The sequence below is a fragment of the Dromaius novaehollandiae genome, chromosome 4 (genome assembly GCF_036370855.1).
Source record: "Dromaius novaehollandiae isolate bDroNov1 chromosome 4, bDroNov1.hap1, whole genome shotgun sequence".
In the NCBI taxonomy this organism is placed as follows: Eukaryota; Metazoa; Chordata; class Aves; order Casuariiformes; family Dromaiidae; genus Dromaius; species Dromaius novaehollandiae.
Genome location: NC_088101.1, coordinates 40025296 through 40049738, shown reverse-complemented (window position 1 = coordinate 40049738; position 24443 = coordinate 40025296). Strand labels below are relative to the sequence as shown.

At 40.7% G+C, this 24443-nt stretch overlaps 2 protein-coding genes across 11 annotated transcripts in view; both read right to left on the bottom strand.

Annotated features, from left to right (window-relative positions):
- FHDC1 (FH2 domain containing 1) overlaps positions 1 to 2662 on the bottom strand; it is a 38001-nt gene extending 35339 nt beyond the window's left edge. For 4 of the 6 annotated variants that reach the window (XM_064510835.1, XM_064510833.1, XM_064510837.1 and 1 more), the window contains exon 1: positions 2532 to 2662. The gene's annotated coding sequence lies outside the window, so the exon portion shown is untranslated. Of the gene's footprint in view, positions 1 to 1513; positions 1884 to 2531 lie in introns of those variants that run through there. The other 2 variants (XM_064510834.1, XM_026104975.2) reach the window with 2 other exon arrangements.
- Positions 2663 to 8909: 6247 nt separating this feature from the next.
- Positions 8910 to 24443, bottom strand: part of ARFIP1 (ADP ribosylation factor interacting protein 1) — a 46788-nt gene continuing 31254 nt past the window's right edge. For all 5 annotated transcript variants that reach the window (XM_026104945.2, XM_026104947.2, XM_026104946.2 and 2 more), the window contains 3 exons: positions 22038 to 22195; positions 19121 to 19295; positions 8910 to 10523 (listed from right to left, as the gene is read on the bottom strand). In XM_026104945.2, the coding sequence (XP_025960730.2) occupies positions 10368 to 10523; positions 19121 to 19295; positions 22038 to 22195 (489 nt within the window). In that variant the 3' untranslated portion in view covers positions 8910 to 10367. The remainder of the gene's footprint in view (positions 10524 to 19120; positions 19296 to 22037; positions 22196 to 24443) is intronic.

The window sequence follows — 24443 nt, the reverse complement described above, 5'->3', positions numbered from 1 at the left end:
GCATTAATACCCACTTGCTGTTACAGAGTGCTGTATGTTCAATCCACTCCTCCAAGCTCATGATCATAGACACATAAAGGCATTAAAAAAGTAGGTGCAAGGTGGTGGGAAGAGATTAACCATTCAAAGCAATTAAACACTGTATTAATATTAAAAGATACTGAACTTGGAAGAAGTCTTTTCTTCCCTCTCATTAATTAAAAATGAAAAATGTATTAGCTACTCTTTCACCATCACAAAGCAGTGGTTCAACATATAGGATTTTCTAACACTTGTTCCCACAAATTAAAAAAAAAAAAAGAAGAGAGAGTCCCCATACCCCTGGGCATCACTTAAGAACCTGATTCAGAAACTTCCAATAAATCTAGGTGCTTTAAGAGGATAAGATCAAGTCCTAATGAAACAAAGTTGCAGGCGATGAATCATCAGAGTCCCAGCGCTAATGCGCAAGAATGGAAAACGATTGATCTCAGATCTCAGGTGCTTCTGAGTTAGACAGGAGACGCTCCTAGTGAAAGGAGTGGAGAATGCAAGAGGAATTCCACCCCCCCAACCTAGATGTAAAGACAGATAGAGCAGGAAAAACTATTTTCAAGCCATCACAGGAACCCTATACTGCTTCAGATGAGGTAAGGCCAGGAAAGACGATGACACAACCTGTGGAACGAAGGCATGGAAGGAAGTGTGCTGCGTAAATGCCAGCACTCAGCTTAGTCCTCTGGCAGATGAGCATGACAGGTGACAGAGGTCACCTGCTTTTAACAGAAACACCGCATTCTTAAGTTACCAGATACCTGGAGACTAGTCAAAATTGCCTTCTCTCGCCGTCTGTCAGAGGAGCAGCTGCAAGATGTACCAGCGTCCCCGCCACGACCGTGGGTGGGAGACGGGAGAAGCTGGCAGCCGGGGGCCGGCTCTGGGCAGCTCGCTGCTATCAGCAGGTGTCTCCCAGCAGGAAGCGCAGCGCAAGGAGATGGGGAACAACACAGCCACCCCGACTGCTAACTACAGAGCACCAAGGGATGTGTAATGAAACCCAGGCACAGTTTTAACTCCCAAGGTTCCTCTCTGCAGTTTTCAAAGCATTAAATGGAAGAAAGAGTCCTAAGAACAAACATTTAAGATGGCTCAATCACATTTCGTTATTGCATGTTTGTTATCCAAAGCAGTTTGAGAAGCAAAAGAGTTCTAAAGTAATGTCTTTAGTGCACGTTTTAATTGCATCTCTATTTGGCAAAAAAGAAGTATTTTATTTCTTTGTCTCACACGTTGTTTTAGCCAACTTAATCTAATTTGTAAATGTATTTCGAAGTTAGAGGGTGGGACAACTTTCTCCCCAGGTCAGAAAACAAACACTCTAAAGTAATTTGTTTCTTGCAAAAAAGGCAGTTGCCACTGAGATGCACATAAATTATATTTGCATACACAAATTAACAGGTGAAATGTACGGTGTGCTGAAGGTCACCCTATAATTCATTCTGCGAGATACTATTCCCTTTAACTCAGGCCTTACGTTCTCTGCTGCCCGTGTGCTTCCATCGGGCATCCTCCAAATCCTCACGAGAACAACGCTGATTTTGACACCGAAGCCCAACCACAGTACGTGGACGCCTGTGTCCCAGCAAGAGCTGCACCAGAAAGTGAACGGAGCAGCGAGCTGCTAACCACGGGTAAAGCAAACTGCAAGCACCGCCTCACACAACCGGCTGCTGATCTTGCCTAAGTGCGTGGGTCACCCGGAGCGAAGGGCTCACACCACCGCGGCAGCTTAACGCTTAGCCGCTCCGTGCACCCGGCCGCGACGCTCGCGGGCGCAGGCTTCCTCCCGGCCGGCCGAGGAAACCCCACGCGGGGGAAAGCGGCGCCGGGCAGCGGCTGCCGCGCCAGACCCGGAGGCGGCAGCTCCATCGGGGCACTCGCCGCCGCCGCGACCACCCACGGGCCCGCGGGAGCCGCCCGCTCCCTCACCGACTCGCCTCCGCCGCAGGTGCCGGTGCCCGAGAGACGCCCCGCGGCGACGAGCGCCCCCCGCCCCCGCTACCCCAGCCCGGTAGCGGCGGCCGCGCGAAGCCCGCCGCGAGGAGCGGCGCCGCCCCCCCGCCCCCGACTCCCGCGCGCCCGGCACCAACGGCCGCCGCCGCCAACGGCGCGAGCCCGACGGCCGCCCGCCAACGGCCATCCCCGCCCGCAGGGGGAGCCCCGGCCCCGCACGGCGAGGGGGGAGCGGACCGGAGCGGCCCCCCGCACCGCACCGGCGGGGTCGGGCCCTTCCCTGCCGCCGTGCGCGGTGCCGGCCCCGCGGGTAGCGACGCTGGGGGCGGCGGCCGCTGCTCTTCTCCCCCGGGGGGGGGGGGTCGGCCCGATGTGACCCCGCAGCAGAGCTGCGCCGGGCGCAGAGGCTCCCGCCGCCGCAGCGGGACGGGGGCAGCGGTGACCCGGCTCGCCCGCCGCGCGGCAGCCCCCAGCGCTTTGTCCCCCACCCCTCCGGGGAGAACCGCGCCGACCCGACCCCGCCGCCGCCCGCCGCTCACCTCCGCGCCGGGGGCGCCGCGAGGAAGACCAGCAGGAGGAGGAGGAGGGCCCGCTGCCGCTGCCGTCGCCGCCACGCGCTGCCGCCCGCCTCTCCCCGCGGTGCCGCGGCCGCGCCGCCCGCAGCGGGCGGGGGAAGGGCGCAGGCGCGGGCGGGGTGCGCCAGGTGACAGTGGCCCCGCCCTCGGAGGCCCCGCCCCTTCGGCCCGCCTGCCGGCACGGAGTCAGGCCTCACCGCCCGCAGCACGAGGGGAGCGGAGCAGGGAGCCCCCGGGTGCGCTTCGTGTCCTCGGCACCCGCCCCCCGCAAGCGGGGCGGCCGCGGAGACGCGTTTGGGGGAACGGACTTACTCCGGAGCAAAACTCCACCTAGGGAATTAAAATCACTCTATGGCGCATCTTCCTGCAGCCAAAATACCGTCCGCGCAGTATGTAGCTATGCAAATATGTTGGTCTGGAATATTATGCCGAGAGAGTAAAAGCCATTGCATTTCAAAAATAAAACCTTTTTTTTTTCCTCCTCCAAAAAGAAAGCACAGATCAAGAACTTTAGTCATCTCAAATAAACAAGTTGTCACAGCCAAGGCCTTGCAATGATGCAGAAGGGCAGAGGCTGCCCACGGCCATTTTTAAATCAAACATGATAACGCTGCTACTGCAATGACTGAGCTTTGAAAGCGTGGAGGAGCAAAGGAGGAAGGAAAGCGGTTACTAATGAAAGAGACCTACCTCGTCCCATCTGCTCGCTTTCACCGGCCTCGGGGATGCGGGGCAGCCACAGGTGCCAAGCGCATCGCAGCCCATGCCCGCAGCGCTGGGATCGCACACAACGCGCAGAGCCTGGCTGGGCCACGCAGAGCCGGCTGACCCGTTTTCCTCCCGTTTCAAAGCACAGCTGCCAGGTGGGTTTCCCTGCCACACCACAGCCCACCTGAGCCGGCACCAGAAGCTCGATTGATTTTGAAAAGTATTAAAACCAATTGAAAATTTAAGGAACACAATTGCAGGAACGCGGTCACTTAACCTCTAAATTAATTGAGTGAAAACAGCTCAGCTACAGCAAATGGCAGTTCACATCACCGCACACATCCCGTAACTTGGCAGGGCTTGCGGCAGCCGGGGAGGCCGTGCTCGGCCGCAGCTGGCAACGCCGTCCCTCGCGAGCCCAAGCGCAGCCCTGCTCGGGCTGAGCTCGCTCGTGCAGGGACCAAGGCGACTTGCTTCCATTGCTGCCAGCCACGAGCACAAATATTCACCCTAAAAGATCAAAAGCACAAGCCAAGAGACTCACATAATGCTATTGTATCCCGCCCCCCAAAAAAGCGCACACCAACGCACAAAAACAGGGCAACAGAGGACCAGTGAGCTGCTCTGGATGTGAAGCTAAGCTCTCAACTTTTTCCTCACTCCATGGGTTTTTTTTCCCAGAACCTTTCCAAAACAATTTTAGCAGATTAGGTTGTTTTCCCCTTAAAAAGTACTGCTTGTGACATTTAGTGCAGTTGTTACCTACTTCTTCAAAGCCTTGTCTGTGGAGAAAGCACAAAAGTAAAGTAGGTTCCAAAACACAAAATGGTGTGTGGGGATGCAAAAGATGCATTAAGACAAGACTTTTGCAATTCATGAATCAATAGTGGATATTTGCTCAAAGCAGCTTTTGTTCAAGGTTAAATCTGGATTAGGTTCTGGATGCATTTCACTCCAATTTAAAAAAATCAGTGTAGTGTACCAGGCACTTAATTTACCTCCCACATAACAATAGTTAGCATATATATTAATTATATATAAAGTTATTGTAGGCTATTCCATTATTTGCAATTCTGAAAGCAAGTGGAATTTGATTCAAATTTTGTCAGAGCATCATAAAGTAAGATTAAACGTTCCAAGCTTCCCCACACAAGCTTTTGTACATCAGCATTGCAAAACCCTGGTGAAACAGATTCTCACACCCTACTGCAACACTTTCCAACAGTTTCTGGTTTGCGAATGCTGCATGTTTTCCAGTGGACTCATTTACGATGAATTGAAGCTTAGAGGTTTGCTTGTCTCCTTAGTGAAGTTTTGCAGACTGCTTAGAAACAGCCCAGAGACCCCCAGTGGGCTGCAGATCATAAGCTGAATGCCCCAACCTATAGGTTTCTGCTAAGAGATACCTGGATTCAAATCACCTCCAGCAAAAAAGGGCCTCAATGCTGAGGCTCCAGCATCCTTGCTGGGTGCTTTAGCCATCAGGTTATGAGGTATAATGATCTAAGCTCTGTTTTATGCCTTAAATTGTCAGAGATCGTTAGACTGAACACAGATAGAGCGCTGTGCCATTGTTGGAGCTCAGCAGCTGCGGCATGAGGTGCTCACAAGACTGCTGTTTGGGAAAGTTGCCACGGCAGAAGCATATGGTAAATGCAAATTCCTGGATACCACCAAGATGCTTACGATTCTGTGCCCACAATGTATGCTGGGATTTTAGACAACTATATGGTTAGACGGCAATTAGGAAATTTTGTGAATGTCACTGGAATATCAATTCTGGATTTAGCTACCCAGAGAGGCTTAGTTGAATGTGAAACCTTAGCTGGTCAGATCTATTGACCGTGGAAAAGCTGCAGGCTGTCCATCTCCCCCAGTTGGTCAGATTTGAGCCCATTCCCCCCAGGAAATGCACTTCTGACACAGATACAACCCCGTCATGAAGGTACTAGACCTTTTCCAAGGGGAAAAAAAACAAAAAACAAAACTCTCTTGCGTTAGAAATGTAAATAACAACATACACGTATTACTGTATTTTTCAGCCTACATCCTCTTTCAGAAGTGAGAACAATTTTGGCTGATTTTTACCTACAAATCTAAACACCCAGCAAGCAAAGATTTTGCCCACATGGTTAAAATTCGTCAGAGTTGCAAGCAACAAAAACAGGTCTTTACAGTAGGAAGTATTAAGCAACTTTAATAATAGGTAGATCTAGCAGCCCCACCTATAGTAGGCAACAAATGCACCTCCCTAGAACAGATAGCATTCAGATGGGCTGGTAGACTAGGAAAACAGTATCTGTCAATATTTTAAGATTTCTAGTTAATGGAACACTCAAGACAGTTTTCAGAAGGACTACTTACTTTAATACATTATCTTTTTTCCATATTAGAGAAAAAAAGTCTTCTGTAAACTTTGCTTTTTTGAGAACATAAAGGGCTCTTAATGCTTTAGGTTGAACACCAATTCCATTACCAAACTGATCAGAGAAACTGAGCTGAATTTCTCTATTTGGAACAAAGCGATTTATACTATCTGAACAAAAGGTGTAGTCATCTTTATTATTAGCCCTTACTTCTACACTGTTTGGACAAAGGCAGGAAAAGAAGTTAATTGTGACACTTCAGAAACATTAAAAACAAGTGCCATTTGATTTCAAAATTAAATACTATAGTAAACCTCTTGAAACAAAACCCTGCAGTCAATTACCGCTGTCACATAAAACTATGATGCATACACAGGTAAGAAAAGCAAATCAAGAGTGAACAGGCAACACTAGTCTTTAGCATTATTTAACTCTGAAGTGCTTGAATTCACAGCCTTCAGTATGCTTTAAAAAGGCAGCAAGGTATATAATTTTTTTAAAATTATCACAGTGGGAGATACCACTAAGTACCATTTACAAGGAACACATATTGCTGATACTTAAACTGTTCCTGATTGAACCAATGGATTTATGCTGGCATAAATAGTAGTAACAGGGCAAAACTCAACTGAAAATTTGTTTCAGGTTAATTCTGTTCTATACTTGATCTCTACATTCAATTAAGGAGCATTATACGGCCACGCTGCCACCCAGAGAAGTTCTACCAAGCAATGATGCAGAGGAACTCTGGAAAGACACTTCTGACCTCTGTTTCTGCTTCCAGAAGATCAAGTATTTCCGTTCCTCTAATAACTTTTACAATAGGTTCTCATAACAAGATCAGACAGCATGCATTTGATCAGAAAGCGAAGTCTTTCTCACACAGTGATTAAAAAAATGTTCACCATGCATTTTGCTGAGTGGCTATACAGCATAAGTATTTAATAGAAATATACTACCAATAGGAGACAGTACAGAAGTACTGCTGTTCCTGCCCCTTTCTTGAAAAGAAAAGAACATTTTTGAAAGGCACCTCAAGTGTGTAAAATAATGCTTTTGTGCCACCACTGTGAGTCATCGGAAACAAAAGATTTGCAAGCCATAGACTGTGCTTTTATGTTCAAGGTTATTGCTGTGCTCTGCAAGGCATGTCCATACGCTTCTCTGGATTTCAGTATACGGACACTACTGAAATAGCAATGCATCAGTCTTCCTTTCCATTGCTTCTCTCGATTTATGTCATGCTTCTCCAAGGCAGGCACGAGTTTCTACTATTCTACTACCATCTAGTTTCTACTCTTAAGTTACAGGGTACACTACTTCCTTAATCCACTTCAAACTATTACCATGATCACCAAAATAAATAATTAAATCAATAAATAATAATAATAAAAAGAACAAATGCACCCCATGTACCAGACCACTTGGTTCCCGTATCAGACTGACACAAGTACTTTGCTGAAAATAGGTGCGGTGAACAAGACTGCTGTGAAAGGCACAGAAGTGTGCTTTATATGCATCACTAGCTTTAACCCCCCAATTACCCAGAAGAAACGAAAGATTTCAAAGAACTAGAAACAATGACAAGTAACAAGAACAGAACACAGAAGTATAAACAAAGCAACAGTCCTCCCCTTCATGGATCTTTTCTCATAAAAAAGATATAACTTAACTGCCAAGAGTTGGATAAATTGGCGGGGGGGGGGAGAAACACAAGACATGAAAATATTAACAGCTAATAAAAAAAAACAAAACAGTGACTAGCACATCAAGCATGAAACATGGCAAACATACTAGAGAACAAAAAACGAACACAGTTGTGGATGAGGGCTTGATAAAGTACAAAATATGCCAAATAGCATTTTACTCCTACGTTTGAATAGAAGAGCCTTCTGTAGAATTCACATGAACAAAACAACAGGAGCTACAAGTTTCAAACAAACCAGGAGTGCAGATAACTTACAATATGGTCACCAAAGATGAACAGCTCCCTGGGCCTCTGCTTGATAGAGCAGCTACAACAGCATATCTGAAATGGCATTAATGCTTTTAACTCCTCTTCCTGAGGAACCTCACATTAGAGGCACTAATGCTATAACTTGGAGATGAAATCTTTCAGACAAGACTCTAGGAGGTGGGTATGGAGCCTCTCAAAAAAAAAAAAAAAAAAAAAAAAAGAAGCAACTGTCTATCTAGATAAATGTCAGCATTACAACCCTGAGATAGATGTGCAGTTTTTTTCTTAGTGTCAGAAAACCTGACAACCACAGTTACTTCCAATTGGCAGCTGTGGAAACATTCTTATCTCCAGAAGCAGAAGTTTCTAAAATTTGTTAAGGAGTTAGCTTTGATTATTAAACAGGAGTTTAAATAATTTCATAAGCACACAGACTTGAACAGGGGACTAAACAAGGAAGTTAAAATATTGCAAAGGCACTCACTATAATACCCTGCTGATAACTGAGCGCAGAATCCTCACTGAAACGGTCAGTTAGAACAATTGGTTCACTGACCAAAACAGAAGTAATTCTTCCTTCTCACTGATATTAAACACTACATACCAGTCACAGAGAGAGATTTGAGCAAGTTACCTCTTTTGTCCAACCTCCTCTTCCAGGTGAGAACACATTAGCTGTTTTAAGCCATTGCAAAAGTTTGAGGGTTACACGACACCACACAGGTCATTCCTGCATAAGGGAATTTCAGACTCAAGTTCACTCGTCCCACTTCTAACAGATCATTTTCTTCTGTGCTGGAATATCCTCGGCAGAGCAAGGACCATGAACTCGGACAGAAACCAAGAGTGCGTATGTCCCACGCATCTTTTTCCTGTAGTGTTCTGGAAGTTGAGATTTCAGTTGTAGTCAACAGGTTTGCATTTCCTTATCCCTGCTGTGATGCTGCTCATCTCTGCTTTGCCCAGGTCAACTCTACAGCCATACAGCTAAGTTCTTACTTGTACCATCCTACATACACACGACAACATTCAGAGACTCCGTAAAGTTGTAAATATAATGAAATTAGCTTTAGAAGTCTAAGTGAAGAATGTACCTATACTGAAAGACCTGTTTCATTATGCATTTACATTTGGCTTCAACTGGCACACTATTAAGTCACCCTGGGATAGAAGAATAGCATCAGTTTTATAACCCAGTGTTGCTTTGCCAGCAGTTCTGGGGCAGGGGTGGGAACGCGGAGAAACAGGACTGAGCTTTCACTGCAGAGGCTGGCTTCTGCTCTTAACCATCAAAAGTCAAGGAAGCTTGACTGCAGCAAACACCTTTAATATGAATACAAAACGCACAAAGGATATACATTCTGGGGAACGTAAATGAACTATTACAAGATATTCTGACAGAACAAGAAAAAATAAAGAAGGCTCTGTCAGACCATGAATTTAATAAGGAATGATTAAAAATGTTTGATTTACAGTTACATTACAGTTGTGTTAAGCACTGGAAACTTTAAGAGTGTCAGCTGAATGGCATTTGAACATACAGTACATAAATCATACAATCCACACAGTTGTAAATAACATATTTGAAGTATTTCATTTTACTTAACAAAACACAAAGCAATTTAACATGTGCAAATGAGGACTCCAATATACTGAATTTAAAATGTCTATGATAAAATTGACATACAGAACTTTACATTTAATAAAGACTACACTATTGATGGAGAGCTTAAAAAAATATATATATATCCTCCATGTTACCCCTGTCATTGAAGTATGCTTTTCAATTAAGAAGAAAAATCATACTGGCCCTGTTTCCTCTCTCAAAATTGTATATGTCCATGAAGGTTAACTAAAGCTTTAACTCGTTCTAAGTGTACAAAGAAACATAGCATATACAGTCTCCTTTCCCCTGCTGGGAACTGACAAACCATTATGTGGAAAGGGTTCTTGGATTATGTACACTGGTTGAAAACATTATCTTATGAAAAGGCACATACTTGAGATTTAAGGCTAGTACGGTATTTGTTTCATACAGAAAGTAAAGTTTAAAATGAAATTAGTAAATCATATGGTTGGCCTCACTCAGCAAACCGCTTGGTGCAAAGCTAAAATGTGTGCTTAGAAGCCTCAGACTGACAGTGATTCTTGCTTTAGTGTTTTCTGTTTTTCTTTTTAAACCTACGATGGAAAGGTAAACCTTTTTAAAAGGTATTTGCTGCAATTCCACTAGTCAATGAGCCATCTGCTACAGCTGTTGCCTTTATGCAGGTACTGCACACAGGCCTTATATTATTAATCTGCAAAATATTCTTTTAACTCTTTCCTTTTAAAAAGTCACATGAAAATTATTAAAGATGTCTTCTATATTCATATATAAAATATCAGATGTTGGTACAAATCATGTAAACCTCCATTTGGAAATATTTTGACTAGCCACCATAATGACCAGAAATCACAAACGTCATTTGTCAGTGCAAATCTATAATAGTTTTCTTTCCCCTCCCTCCCTCCCCCATCCCAACTACAGAAATAACCACCAACCTTCACATACAAAAGGACTGCTCTACACTTGAAATGACAGAAATCATGTTTGGTTAAAGTCACCTACTTTTTCACCAAATTCAGTTTTACAGTATTATAAAAGGGGGGAAAAAAAATTAAAGCTGTCTGTGCAAGAATCACTACAACAGTCCTTCAACCCCAAACCTTAATTCTTATTAGATTTACAGATTTTCTGTTAACATTGGGTCCTCTTCTCTGATCTGATTACTGTTCTTCAAGCCAGGATGGAGCATCTACTCCAGGAGTTTTCAATTTGATGTGGAACTGTTTAAGTGTCTGTTCAAGCTGCTTTTGATTCCCAGCAAAGTATGCTGCGATAGCATTGTGGAACAGAACCAGCTGATTGTGCAACACCTTAACCTGTGGGCAAGCACAGAGACAGCGTAAGACGAAGAGGCAGATGTTAATAGCTTTATACATCAATAAAAACAAAACTATGCGCTGTATTTGTTTGAGATGCTCAGACTTCATATACGGTTATTTTATAACTGATTAGAAACTTCAGGCAAATACACAATTCTGTAACATTAAAATGATTCATAATTTAATACTTAGTGCCAACTCAGTAAGCACTGACCAGAAAGAAATTCACTAAACAGCACAATATTATCAAATACTCTATTACAGAAATACAGTTCCTTGAAATTAGATGCCTAACCTATGTTTAATATACATACTGGCAGGTCAAATCAACTTATCTGAGACACTATACACGACAAATGCATTATCTAAGTATATAGTTCATTTATTTGCCCCCTGCAGAGAGCTGCTATTTTCCAGCTCTTACATACTCGAGTCAAATGAAACGGGCTAGAAACACTGTTGTGAAAAGAGCCGATCTCCCATAATGCAGGATAATTTACAGAACCTGGCCAGTATCTTGGTTATAACATTTGTGCACAGAAGTGTGAAACACACCATTCACAGCAGTAACTAAACCTTGAGGAAGAGCAGCACAACAGCAGCTGAGGATGTCCTTTGCGTTGCTCTTCCCGTCTAGTCTGCGCTGATGAGCCATAGCACTGATGAAGTCTAAGCAAAGTTACGAGTTAAGTTTTCACGGTAGTGCACCACTATATCTGGAGTTGTGGATGATCAGCATCAACCCTTTTTGTTCTCAAGCACACTGTCAGCCCAGCACAACCCTGCCCAGGTGGCAGGCAATGGCTTTATACTCCAGGCTTCCTCTGCTCGAGGCTCAAGTCACAGCGCCATGGTCAGTGCAGCAGGCAGCCGGCAGTCTATTCCTGCCATGCTGTGGAGCAAAACTGTCCTCCAGTCTGGTTTGGCCTATGCTTGCCAGTTGACCATCCTTGTTTTAATAGGTTATTTAGGTAACATGCTTTCTGAAATGCATGCAACTCAATACAGAGGTACTTTACCTTCATTTAAGATCTCAAATGAAAAAAAAACCAAACAAACCAAACCAGTCTTTAAAAGTGTATTTACAGCCTGCCTAGTTAAGTTTTATCCCCTTTTGCTGGATGATAAGCACTACACAGCTGAGAAAGAACCCATATTAGACTTGCTTTTGACAGCATGACACAAGAAAGCGTAATACTATGCTTTTTAAACTAAAGAATACTTCTGAGGAAAAAAAATTCAAGTTCCCTAGTTGCAGAAAACTATTAGATAAACTCCAAATAGAAATGCAATCTATAAATCATACTACAATGTGCCCTTTTTATATCACATTGACAAAGAATACTAAATAGCGTTCTCTCCCCAAATTTAAAACTGGTATGCTATAGACAGATTGCCCGTCCACATGGATTTGCTCTGAAGTCAATGGTACAATGTGGGCCCCACAACCAGCCTCCAAAAAGCTTTATGAAAATTCAATTCTAGCACAGAACAGAAATAAAATTATGAAAGGACAGGACATTTTTGAAAACGTGTCACACGATCAATTTCAGAAACATTTGTCTTAGATTATGAGACTTTCTAATGAGATCAGAATCCCATATTATAACCAATTGGGAACTCCAAACACATACACAGGGGTTCATGTGTAGCACAGGGGGGTGCATGTGTGTGTACACATGTGCGTACAGTTGCATATAAAGAAGCTTCAGCACTAAGGGCTCCAACTTGTTTTTATGAGTCCACAATAATTTGTCTACTGAATACTCATTTCATGAATTAAATTTTCCCTATAAAATGACAACTTTACAGACCTTGGTAACTTGCTGAAGTGATGAGCTCTCTTCGGTGAATCACTGTTAGCTTAAGCTGCTTTGACAATTTGAAAACTGGTACTATTGTGTTTTCTCCTCTAATAATTCAGGCTAATTTAACACCTATCAAAGAATAGCCCTCCCCCCACACACACACCAATTAAAACCGAAAAAATGATAGGTTCTTCCATTAGAAGACTCTCCAAGACAAAATCATCATGAGAAAGAAGGTGAATATGCTAGAAAGGAGTCTAGAGCACACATTGTATCTGGGGAAAATGTAGCTAAATATGCTTATTCAACATAGTTCAGCTTTCCTCAGTCATGAAAGATGCCTTATTCTCACTTTGTGTGTGAATACATATGTATATGTATGTATATATACAAAATTATATATAATATAAATATGTATTCTCATCCCAAAGGTTGTACTAAGTAAAGGTTGTACAAGTAAAAAACGTCACCACAACATGAAGGGTTTGCTTTTCAAGTAGATTCTTTCATCATCGATCAGCAATATTTCAGACAGTTCAAGATAGGAATTTTATACAGATGTACACTCACTATTCTAGTATATTTTAAAAATACAATTCATATTGCTTATAGAAAATAAGATATAGCAAGGGAATTAAACCACCCTCCCAACTTCAGTTCATCGATTTGCAACCAAATTTGGTATTTCATTAGGGCAGTTTTTAAACTCAAAGTTCTGTGAGCTTCTCAGAAGTCTTCTGAGAATTTTATAAATTCACTCAGTCATAATACATGCACACACTTTCAAGAAAAGAAAACATACAGTCAGATGATTTGATCTGAAAACTACTGTTTTTCTTTCTGTTTTGAACTACTTCATTTTATGAAGATCTATCCCCAAGCAAACTTGTTGCAGAGGTTCAAGATATTTCTGCTTCTGTCCTCCTCCTTCAGAAGCCAATTACTCAGTGAATCCCAGCAGTGACTGTGGGATCTTCTTATTCCTAGCTTCAGGCAATTGTAAGCTTAAATTTCTGATAAAGACCACTTAACCTGTTTGACACTGTTCTAAGAGAAATGAGAAATCCTACTTCGCTCCTTCCGGGAGCTCTACTGTGAAGCAGCAGCCAGCTAAGAGATAAGGGAGAAGCAGTAACATCTCAAATCACCTGATATCCACTGCAAAAAAAGCAGTGATCACAGCTAAAGACAGGACTACAAATATTCACTAAAAGCTAACTTCAAAGCTAGCCAGTTATCCCCTCAAAAAGTCTTAGCCTTGCCCACTTCCACATCCAGCCATCGATTCCTACTTCCACACTACATTTCACCTTAGACTTGTGTTGGCAAAACACAGTTAGTTATGCAGTCAGTTGGATCAGGGAACAGATCGAGATTAAAACTAACCCGACAACAATGTATTTGCTTTAACCTGGATCAGTTCCCTGATCTGACTTTCTGCACAGCTGCAAAAACACTTTTGTAAGCACAACACAGAAGGCAATGTGGGGGAAGGCAGGCAAGGGAGGAAGGGACCCCCCTTTTTTTTCTTCAGCAAAGCAAACGTGGGCCTCAAAACCTAGGCCTTAAAATCACTGTCAGACTACAGCACTAGAAGCCAGATCTTTAGCACTGAATTATAGCACCTATCCCAATAAATGAGCATTTGAAGATTTGCCTTACACTAGAAGAATGTTAACGCTATGTTGTTAAAACACATGTTCCAAAGTATGACTAACATGCCTGTCAAAAAAGCCCCCACATTTCTTGTAGCTGAACAAGATTTCAAAAATACCGGACCTTGTTAATGGACTGTATGTACTTATTCGTTCCTGCTAAAGAATTGAGGAAGCACTCCATAATAGTCTTGGCAAACTTAGTCGAATAAAGCAAAACTGAGCTCTGTAAATAAACATAAAAAATTCACACACCCTAAAGACTTAAATTTCGTACACAGAAGATACTGTAGGTTGGCTCTAAGTTTTCATGTTTCCCCTGGATATTCTAACATTTTGTCTCTATTCAAATATTGTCCTCCCCCATCCCCACACACCATATTTTCTGTGGTACAACAGGTACAGAAATTAACTGCATGTTTCCTTACATTCTTCCCATTCAACCTACACTGTTTTAGTGTTCTCAGTCACCAAAAAGACTGCTCCCATTTTCATCTTTCTGTCAGTCCGTGCCTATTCACAACTACCACAAATCCTTCCCCTGGCAATTCTTATTTGAAGTTACCTGATGCGATTGCATTATGCGGGTTTCCATCAGACTGTGGATTACCCACATTTGCAAAACTTTTCAATGGCATAAATTTTCAGCTAAGAACAGGCCACCGTCTTTATAGGGGAAAAAAGGAAAAACAGCCAGCTCCTAACTATTTATAAACTACGGCTTTTGACTGCAGCAATTCTCAGACTTGCTGTCTGATGCCACAGCCTTCCCCAGAAGTCTGCCAGCTGGGGGTGGCACCAAGATGGCCTTGCAGCAGCAAACACCACGGTGCACCAGAGCCAACGCAAACCAAGCTAAAAGCTTCGATTTAGCTAGTTTCTAAGGATAGCCTTTCTATTTCCCTCCATCTTCACTCTTATTAGAGCTAAGGCAACGCTATGGCTTTGGATGTTGTATTTGGACTTCTTCTATAATAAACATAGGAAATTCAGTGTTAACTTCAAGATCAAATGTTATAAAGAAAACAAATGGGGATCCTGTGTACTTTGGTTTTACAGACACAAACTTTCAGCCCCAGCTTCACTGTAACAGTTCTCTGAACTTCTTTGGGCTTTTAATGAAACGTTAACATATGAACCCAGCACAACAGGCACAGAGACTGTAACCATCTGATTTCCCCCCCCCCCAATCCTAGGGCTGGATAGCTTATGGCCATTTTGTGACATTTAAAGCAACGCAGACAAAGCACACAAGCCAGTTAAACTGGATTTATAGTTCCTTTGCAGTGACAGCCAGAACGCACCTCCCAGTTTTCCCGCTCTCCTCACCTGCCATGGTTAACCACACACGCAGCAAAACTTTTGAGTGGGAACACACTTGAGCAGATCTAGTGGAGGTAGATTTACTAAAACCACGTAGGATTGCTGATCTTGTTTTGACATTGATTTGTCAGATTAGAAAAAAAATGAATTTTTTTCTATTTTTCTCAAATATTGGTCAGACCAAAATTAGGTATTTACTGGGAGACACTCGAACCGATTTACCTAATCTAAAATTAAATCCTAAAATGTTTTCTATTGCATTGCTATGGCAAGGTTTCATTACATGATTGTGTTTTTAACACTGAAACGTCTAAGAACAACTAAGCTTGAGGCTATACGGTACTATACCCTGTATCAGTATACAAGTCTCTAAGCCTAAAGGGCTTACAATCTACAATTTAAAAGTTATGACTACCAGTAACATTTTCTTGCCTAAAAAGGTTTTAAAAAAGTATCAAAACCAAAAGGCTTTGCTAATGAGATTCAGAACAAATATTAATCCACATGTCTGGATTTAGCACCATGACAACATGTATTAATAAAGCTGGTGATCAGAGATTTGTGTGTTCTAGTATAGCTTAATTCAAGCACGCTAAGGCCCAGCTTTGTTTGATACAGCTACCCACATACTGTCATTTGCTTTGCATGCAGTAAGCCTGCAACAACACAGACTCTTCAAGACAGCAGGCTACAAAGAAGGTCCTTGGTGAGTCACTCAGTAAAACAGTATTTTGTCAATGTGATCTTCCTTTATTTTGATCTCCCCTTCCATCAAATGGGCACCAACACACATTTGTTCCTGGAGACGTACACACACACACACACACAGGCTAGTTCCTGCTACCAGGGAGCTTATCAAAGTGTAACACCCTCCTTGGTTTTACTGTAATAACTTACGAACAATATCAAAATCACCCTTCCACTTGGGAGTGCAACATCATATGCTGTCTTCAGTTTAAGCACCACCTAAACAGCGCACTGCTCCAACAGAGGAAGCGGCTGGGTTACAGACACACTCATGCAGCCTACCCATTGTGCTATTCCTCCTTTTTCTCCTCCCTCATGTTAGGCACATGCTGTATTTCTACAAGTTTAAATTATGGTGGGTCACAGCAATTGCTATGATATACCTTTGGTAAAAAGTAGAACATCCAAGATTATTAAATCTAACTAAAGTGAAAATCTAACTCCTATACTTATTGATGACATAGGTAATCATTTTTTAAATATAAAAAAATCCAGCTGCCTTAAGGCCATCACATACTTTTTGTATGCAGCTAAAATTAATGTTTATGATAATATAGTTTTCCTGCAAGTTCCCTGGGCATTCCAATTCTTAGTACTAGTTGCAGGACAAATATGAGGTCTAACAGGAGCTCCCTTTTGTTGATATTGATAAAAGATGGCTGACACCAGAAAAAGGAAGCAAGATTTCAGATTAGTAAGAAGAATATCTCTCTGATCATCACCCTAGGAAGCATTCTGGGAAATCAAAGAATAGAAGCTATCACAGACAGATGCAGTCTGGGAAAATATGCTGATGCACAAAAAATAACTTTAGGATTAAGATTTATACTGTATATTTTGAAAGAACCTACGTAATAAATAGAAAGCACCAAAGTGAGACTTGCTTGACTGAAGCTCTCACTGGAGAATTATATTTAAGCCAATATTTGACTATATAGGAAGGAGGACCTTCTATGCTTTACTTGAATGAAATTACATAAACCCTTCAGTAAATATTTTGACATCCCAAATGTCAAAAGTGAGAAATGTCAAGCAGTAATGAAAAGGCTTAAGGATGGGAAAGCCCCCTCTATTAATCTTTTTTTTTAAAAAAAAAGCAGGAAGGAAAAAACAATTCCTTTTGGAAACAGAATTTGTAGGCTGTGACTACTAGCAGTATTCCTGTTCTAATCCAAGATTATCAATAGGAAGACAACTTCATTAGTTTTCCCTAAACTATCTAATTTAATAAAAAAAATTTTAAAGGGTTTTGTGAAGCAAGATGGAAGTAAAATGCTTTCACTTCCAAGTTTTTTATTTGTATAGACAAAAATTGATCAGTTTGCAATATAGTTAATGCAAATCGAGAGCAAGTAGAGCAAGTGCTCTCTCTCACTGGTTTAAACTTAAGGGTCAGGGTTCCAGCACAGATATGAGCCAAAGACCAAGCAATTTCTTTCAACATAAGAAATTGTATTTTGTATAATGTACTAGAGGAAAATGAAGGAAAAAAGGCCAAAAGCAAAGACCTTCAGTATACCTGTTTTCAACCTAACAGTCTTTAAACTCAGTTCTTACAATTTACCAGCTTAAAAATAGGCAGCAGCATTTAGATGCGATTTCGGCTTGTTCAAGGAAATGACTTTCACTATGGATTTTTCCATTTGCAAGTTAATGGGCTAAAAGTTCAGCAATAACAACAAATGAAATTCAGGGAATACCAGTTTTTAAATCAGCTGATGATCTGATCATCAACGCTTAATGTGCTAAATGCTATGTGGTCTCAGAGCCCTGGTCCTAATGCAAATGCCTATATAAAGTAACAGTGTTCAGGAACTATGTTTTCAGTATTTATTACTTTGGAAACCAAAGGGCATTGAAAGCTTTTTTCTTTTTTTCCCCCCTCCACTTTCCCCCCACCCCCTTCTCACTGCTTGACGGTTCATGTTTCTTCCCTGTCCTCCACCTTTATTGTAGCTGGTTGACGCAGCTGACTATGCTGTTATATTAAAACTGAGTATTCTGAATTCATAATTGGTTTAGCTCATCCCTATGGTTTTCCCTTAAAGTTTGAAAGGCTTTCAAGGAAGCATGGTTTGCTACCGCTGTTGTTCTGGGGCCAAGCCCCTGCTCTCTAACAGGCAGCGTTACCTACTCACAAGATCTTACAATATATGAATTAACCCATGATGAAAATGTTAATCCACTGCTAGACATGCACAACCTGACAAACTACTCTCTGTATAAGTTTTGATAATATTTTCCTCCCTCTGAACACATAGTACATGAAATGATTATAATCCTTCTCTATAACCGTATTTGCTATCAGTATGAGCCACATTCATATCTTGAAAGACCATAATTTTTGTACTTAATGAGAAACAATTTAGACTTATTTATCAACAAAAGTTGAGCTTAAAAAAAGCATTCTGTAGGATAATCATTTTTTTTTCTAGCAAATAGAATAAGAGGGGGGATTCAGTGATAAAGGGGGTACAGAGAAAAGATGTAGTTGGGAAGGATGTGTTTAGAACAACTCCCCCCATTCCCAAACCAAATTTAAAAGCCCAGCTTATGCAGCTATAAGGGTGTTAACTACAGAAGGCTGTATCTCTCAGTGAAAGTTATGTTATTATTTTGGGGAAGGCTTCATTTTGAAAAAGCGTCTTCACTGTTCTTCTCACTTTCTTTGTGCATATTTTCCACAGGAGTGTTGCCAAACATGTAAATGTTACTTAGTCTTGAATCAGCAGTTATGACTCAATTAATTGATGATTAAGTGCGATAAACTGCTGTAGTGAAGCTTTTCCATACTTGAACCCTCCCATATTATCAAGAAACTTACCTCCATAACATGTTTGCCCTTTGCAGTGCAGCAGCTTGATGGGCGACTTTTGAAATTTCCTGCTCTATAAGTCTACCAGAGGTATATCAAGAACTCAGAAAAATTACTTTATTTTCTTTGCTTGCTCTACTTTTAAATTAAAATATATTCTAAGATCCGATACATAAGCTACTTCTAGCAAACCAAAAACAATACAAAATTCCTTAGCCCAACATCAGAAGTTAAGTTGTAGCTTACCTTATTTTCTTCCAAAAATTTCAATTTGATAGATACATCATTACGCATTTTGTCATATTTCTCTTTATGCACTTGAAACAGTTGTTGTGATTGCTCAATCTTTGGCAGAGTGTTTGCATCACGAGGGCCAAGATTCAGCTCTTCTAGGTCTGTTCGATAGGCATCATATTCAATCCTGACAAGAAAGAAGGCGAGGAAAAAAAATCTAAAGGCAAAGTGTCTCAAAATGCACCTCACATACAGGGCCAATTACGATTAAAGATGAACAAAATAGTCAAAAGTGTGGAAAAAATATAAAACCTGGGCAATTTTTTTTCTTCTCATTCATCAAGAAAAAAACCCATACGTAAATTGTATAGAACTGCCTCAACAGTTACCCTCTCCTTCTACTCTCATTTGAGCCGTGAGCTCCCCATCCTGTTTTATCCAGGTTTCAGAGGTCAGACCCTTTCCTTCAACATCTCCATTTATTAAGTTAGATAAAGCTCCTCCTTTTTTTTTTTTTTTTTTTTTTCTTTTCCCTTTTTCCCCCTCCCTGCTGTTGTTCAGTAAAGAGCTGACAGTGAGAGCAAGGCAAGCACCAAGCAAAGAGTGTCCCCCTCACAGCAATAGGGAGCAATTGCTCAGTTGCATCAGTTTCTGTCCCGAGGCTCTCGCAGCATGTCCTAGGCTTCTTTGCATACATTTGCGGCTACTATTCTACAACTCCTCCACAAATAGCTGTGGGAGAACTCGTTTACCCTACAGGCAGCAGTGCTTCTACTCAATTGCGAGCCTAGTTTACATACCACCGAAGGCGATAAGGGAAAAGAAAGACAGGGGGCTAAGTGTCCCAGCTTGGTAAGAATAAGACAAACATCCTACTTTTAGATAAGACCAATTAAAAAGCATTTGTTAGTTTACTCTTGTTCTCTCCACCACCAAAATCAGCAGTAAATTACAAGCCAAAGAGAAACAAACACTGAAAAAGATGAAATAAGTAATTCTGTCCTTAGACACTAATAGCAAAAATGAAACTGAAATTATATTAAAGCCTCTTGCCTGCAGATACCTGACATCATTCTAATTGACCTGTATAGCCTTCACATCCCACTATTAAGAAAAGGCAATAGGTCTCCTTGATATCTTCCATATTAGACTATTATTTTATTTCATGATGAACCCAGTCAAATCTGCTCTCCATTTCAACGGGAAAAAAAATTCCCATATTTGTATTTTCTAAGATACTTAAGTCATTTCTAGTCTTACGTCTTCTTAAAAATGATTTTGAAGGTATTTAAAGTTATGCTTTCTATCCATCAAAAAACATATATAGCATCTGTAAGTGGGAGAAGTGCCTATGCAATGTCAGTAACGTAAAGATGATATTGCTGAATTCAATACACTTGGATGTTCTACTTCCCAGTGTTACATACAAGTGCTGAATTCTGGATCCTTGCTAGATATTAAGATATTTTTATACAAAAAAAAGACATGCAAGTGGATGAGACAGTGAGACAGAAACCTAGTAACAGCTTTGGACTGCATTTCTACACAACTTGTGCTCCTTTGTTCTAGCACTTGACCAGGTAAAGCAACTGGCAATAGCCAGAAGTCACTCCAGAGTCGTGGAAAGCCCTACCAAAAACCCCACTCTTCCTTCCATACATCTCTGCAGTTTTAAAACAGCGGAATCCAGCATACCAGCATGTGCTAGAAGCCAATTAAAAAAAAAAAAAAAAACAAAACACCACCACCACCACCGCTTTCCACTTGGTGGCAGAACCACTAAAAAACCCCCACAAATTAAAATAAAGTTTAACTTTTTTTAGAGGGGAAAAGTAATTATTTGGAATATAAATTGGAAAAGGCAAACTGGCTAGATAAGTGAAGACCCTTCATATTTTGCCATATCAAAATGACAAGATACTTCACTCTTTTACAGAAAAGAAATAGAAACTAATGAAGGTATTTCAAGGGAAGAACCATGCACTCAGAAGGACTGGCAAGAACTCTTAGCAGAGGTACTTTGCATACATTTTCAAGGGAATATCTTGAAAACGTGTACACTGATTTTGCATTTTTTGAAAAATATGCTGACATTAAAAATAAAACAATACTTTATTTCCAAGTTAATTTTGCCTTTCTACAATATATCCAAATATCAAAGCAATAGCTTAAAAGTAATTTGCTTATAAATGAAGCACTAGAATAAAAACAGAACAATGAAAAAAGAGCGGAGGAAGAACTTCAAAATGCAAGTCATTTGCATTTTTTGATCTAAAAATTAAAAAGTTAACATGTAGAAACTATCCTTTTGGAAAATTACAGAGAAATTTGTATCCAATCCAGTGGAACTGAATGTCAGAATGGAACCAGCACCAGAAAGGCCCACAAGTCTAAACACTAGCAGAAGGGAACCTGGTTTTGGAATACTTTACAATATCCTGACTAAAGTAATCTTCTCCAGGGCACACAACCCATACCAGATACTATTCAGCCACTAGGAAGTTTCTTTTTGGTTCTCCCTGGCACAAACCGGACCTGCAACTTCTGCATAAAAACTGAAGTGCAAGGATTAATGTTTTTCAGTCAGACAGACTCCTTCACTTATTACAATACAGCTAGATAAAAGGCTTAACTTTGCACTGTTTTTCTGTTTAGAAAACCACCTTACTCTAGCAGGCAGGAAAAAAGAATATAATTAGAGACCTACAAAGACAACAAATAAAATCAAGTCTACAACAGAAAATTTACAAAACATTTTAAAATATGTGCAATGAGACAGTTAACTGTAAATCCTGATTATATGAGAGTTGTGTTTTCTTTACATTTTTTTTTCAATCTATTAGCTATTCAAACACAAGGACAAAACTGATAAAAAGTTGTTTCCTAAAGATGAAGTGGTAATGAAAATAGCTAGATATAGAATAGCTACCTGGCACTTTCATATTGTTTCACAGTCGATAACGTGTCCTCGATTGTTTTATTCACCAATGTATTCACACTGGCAATAAAAAAGTTAATAGCCCCAAGAAGAGTTTCTCCATTTTTAGCTAGAAGTTTCTGAGTATCTGCATTGTAGCCAAACTCCTCCTATAAACAAAGAAAGCAGAGAAGAAAAACAAAACAAAACAAAAACCTGTAGATCATTTCAAATCATAACATTCATCAGTAACTATATAAAAAAACCCATGACACCACAGATGTGGAAGTTTTGTCACATCTGTTTAAGTATGCTTATGATTAAACAGATATGACTTCAATGCAATATTCGGTTCACAGTTTTCGTGAAATCCCTCCAGCATCAGTAAAACATGGTTTCCAATTTTGATGCAATGTTAAATCCTATTTTATAATGCGTTTTAGTCTGAACTGAAAAACTTTTAATGTCATTGTAAAGTAAGCACTAATCAAATCTTTACACGGTGATTCAACATGGTTTTAATCCAGCATCTCCTATGTGGTTGTCTAGGTAACGTTTTAATACCAAAAGAGACACTACCATATTAAATACAGTAGTACAACTAAATTCACAAGGGCACACAGGATTAATTAGTTAGCAAGTTTTATCCTTTCTTTTTGGAAAACAGCATTTCAAAAAAACCAGGATCTACCACATTTTAATAGGCCATAAGTAACTGAAAAGTAGAGCACTATAATGGATAGCAAATAAAACCGGCAAGGTAGATCAGCTATAAATCTGCAAAGGCAAAATTATTTCCACTACTGCCAAGGCATTTCGGTCACATTTAGATATACGTTTGTTCATGCTTTTCTCTTTAAAAAAAAGTGTAAGCATTGACCAAGGCTGCAAAGATTTTCTTAATGTATAGATGCCAAACAAGCATGATTATTTTATCTCATCAATATGGCATCTTCACATTCCACAGATGGAGTTCTCATTAAAAAAAAGTACAATTTCTGGTTGTAAAGCACATGAATCATATCTGGAACTTGGTCTTTTAGGCTTGCACACTGCCAACAACTGACTCAGAAGTGCTGTAATCTCCCAGTTTCCTTTAATCTATCTGGACTATAAACACCAAAGCCAAATGATGTTTCTTGTTAACATTAATCACTTCATGAGGTTAAGGTCAGTAGGCAGTGGTAAGGGGTGAAACCTCTAGAAAAAGAGGTGAGGGAGAAACAGAAGCAGTTTGAGGGAGAGGAAAAAAAGAACCTGCAGCAAGTTTTCATGAGCAAGCCACTGCTGAAAGATATTCCCACAATCTCCTTTGTGCTAAACAGCTGCTTGCATTAAAAAAAAAAAAAAGTCAGCCAGATCACTACACATATCCAAAAACTAGCTCATACTTCAGCTGCTTTAGCTCTCCGGGATGGCCTACTATACAGTAACGCTAGTACAAGCACAAGGAAGAGGCAGGAGCACACAGGCAAAGGCAACAGCAAAAGCAGGACTGCCCCTTTCAGCAGCATTTAGCTGCACATTTCCCAGATCCTTTCCCTCATGCAGGAAAGACTGCAATTAATTTTCCAGCTGGTTCACTGACCCAGATCACTGCAGAACCAGGTAAGCAATGGTACTATTTCAAAGGAGACAGGTAAGAAGAACAGGACTACAGCAGCCTTCATTTGATTTAAAGGGTCATGAAACCCGCTCTCTGTCAATGAACAGTGCTAAGAGACATGTTAGCCACCAAAACTGTCTTTCTACTGGTTTATGCAATGACATATAGAACCTTGGACCTCTAATTCTGGCCATGACCTCTGTGTATAGCTCTTTTGAAACAGAGAGGAAATCCTTTCTGAATCAAGAGTTTACACTCAGTTCGTACTCTATGCACAGATCAAATAAAATGTGAATTCATTTGCCTGTATACTTAGACGCACATGAGCCTGGAACCAGGAGATAGCTTTGTATGCAAAAGGGAAACAGCAAAACATTCACATTAAGTAATACCTCTGTAGATATCACATTAAAATCTCATTTTGTTAACATGCATAAAATAAGGAATATTATCTTTAAACAGGGAGTTTTGTAGGGTTTTTTTTTTTTTTTTTGCTCATATACATTATCAACTTACACACAAAGACAAACTTTTCAGATATTTTCCTTTTAGTCTTGCACAAGTTTTGTTTTTTGCAACAACGCTATCCAAACAGTCAAGAACAGGCCAAGCTATAGCCAGCAACAATACAGATTAAACAAAGGGAAAACACAAAGAGGAAGAGAGACAAACATCAGGCAAGTATCCAAGAGGCAAAGGTCAGATAAAGGTTTCTGCTGCTGTAATAAAAGTTATTTGATTTTCATGAACAGCCCCATTCAATAATCTACACAAGAGATGAATGACTGAAACAGATTCCAAGGGGCTGATAG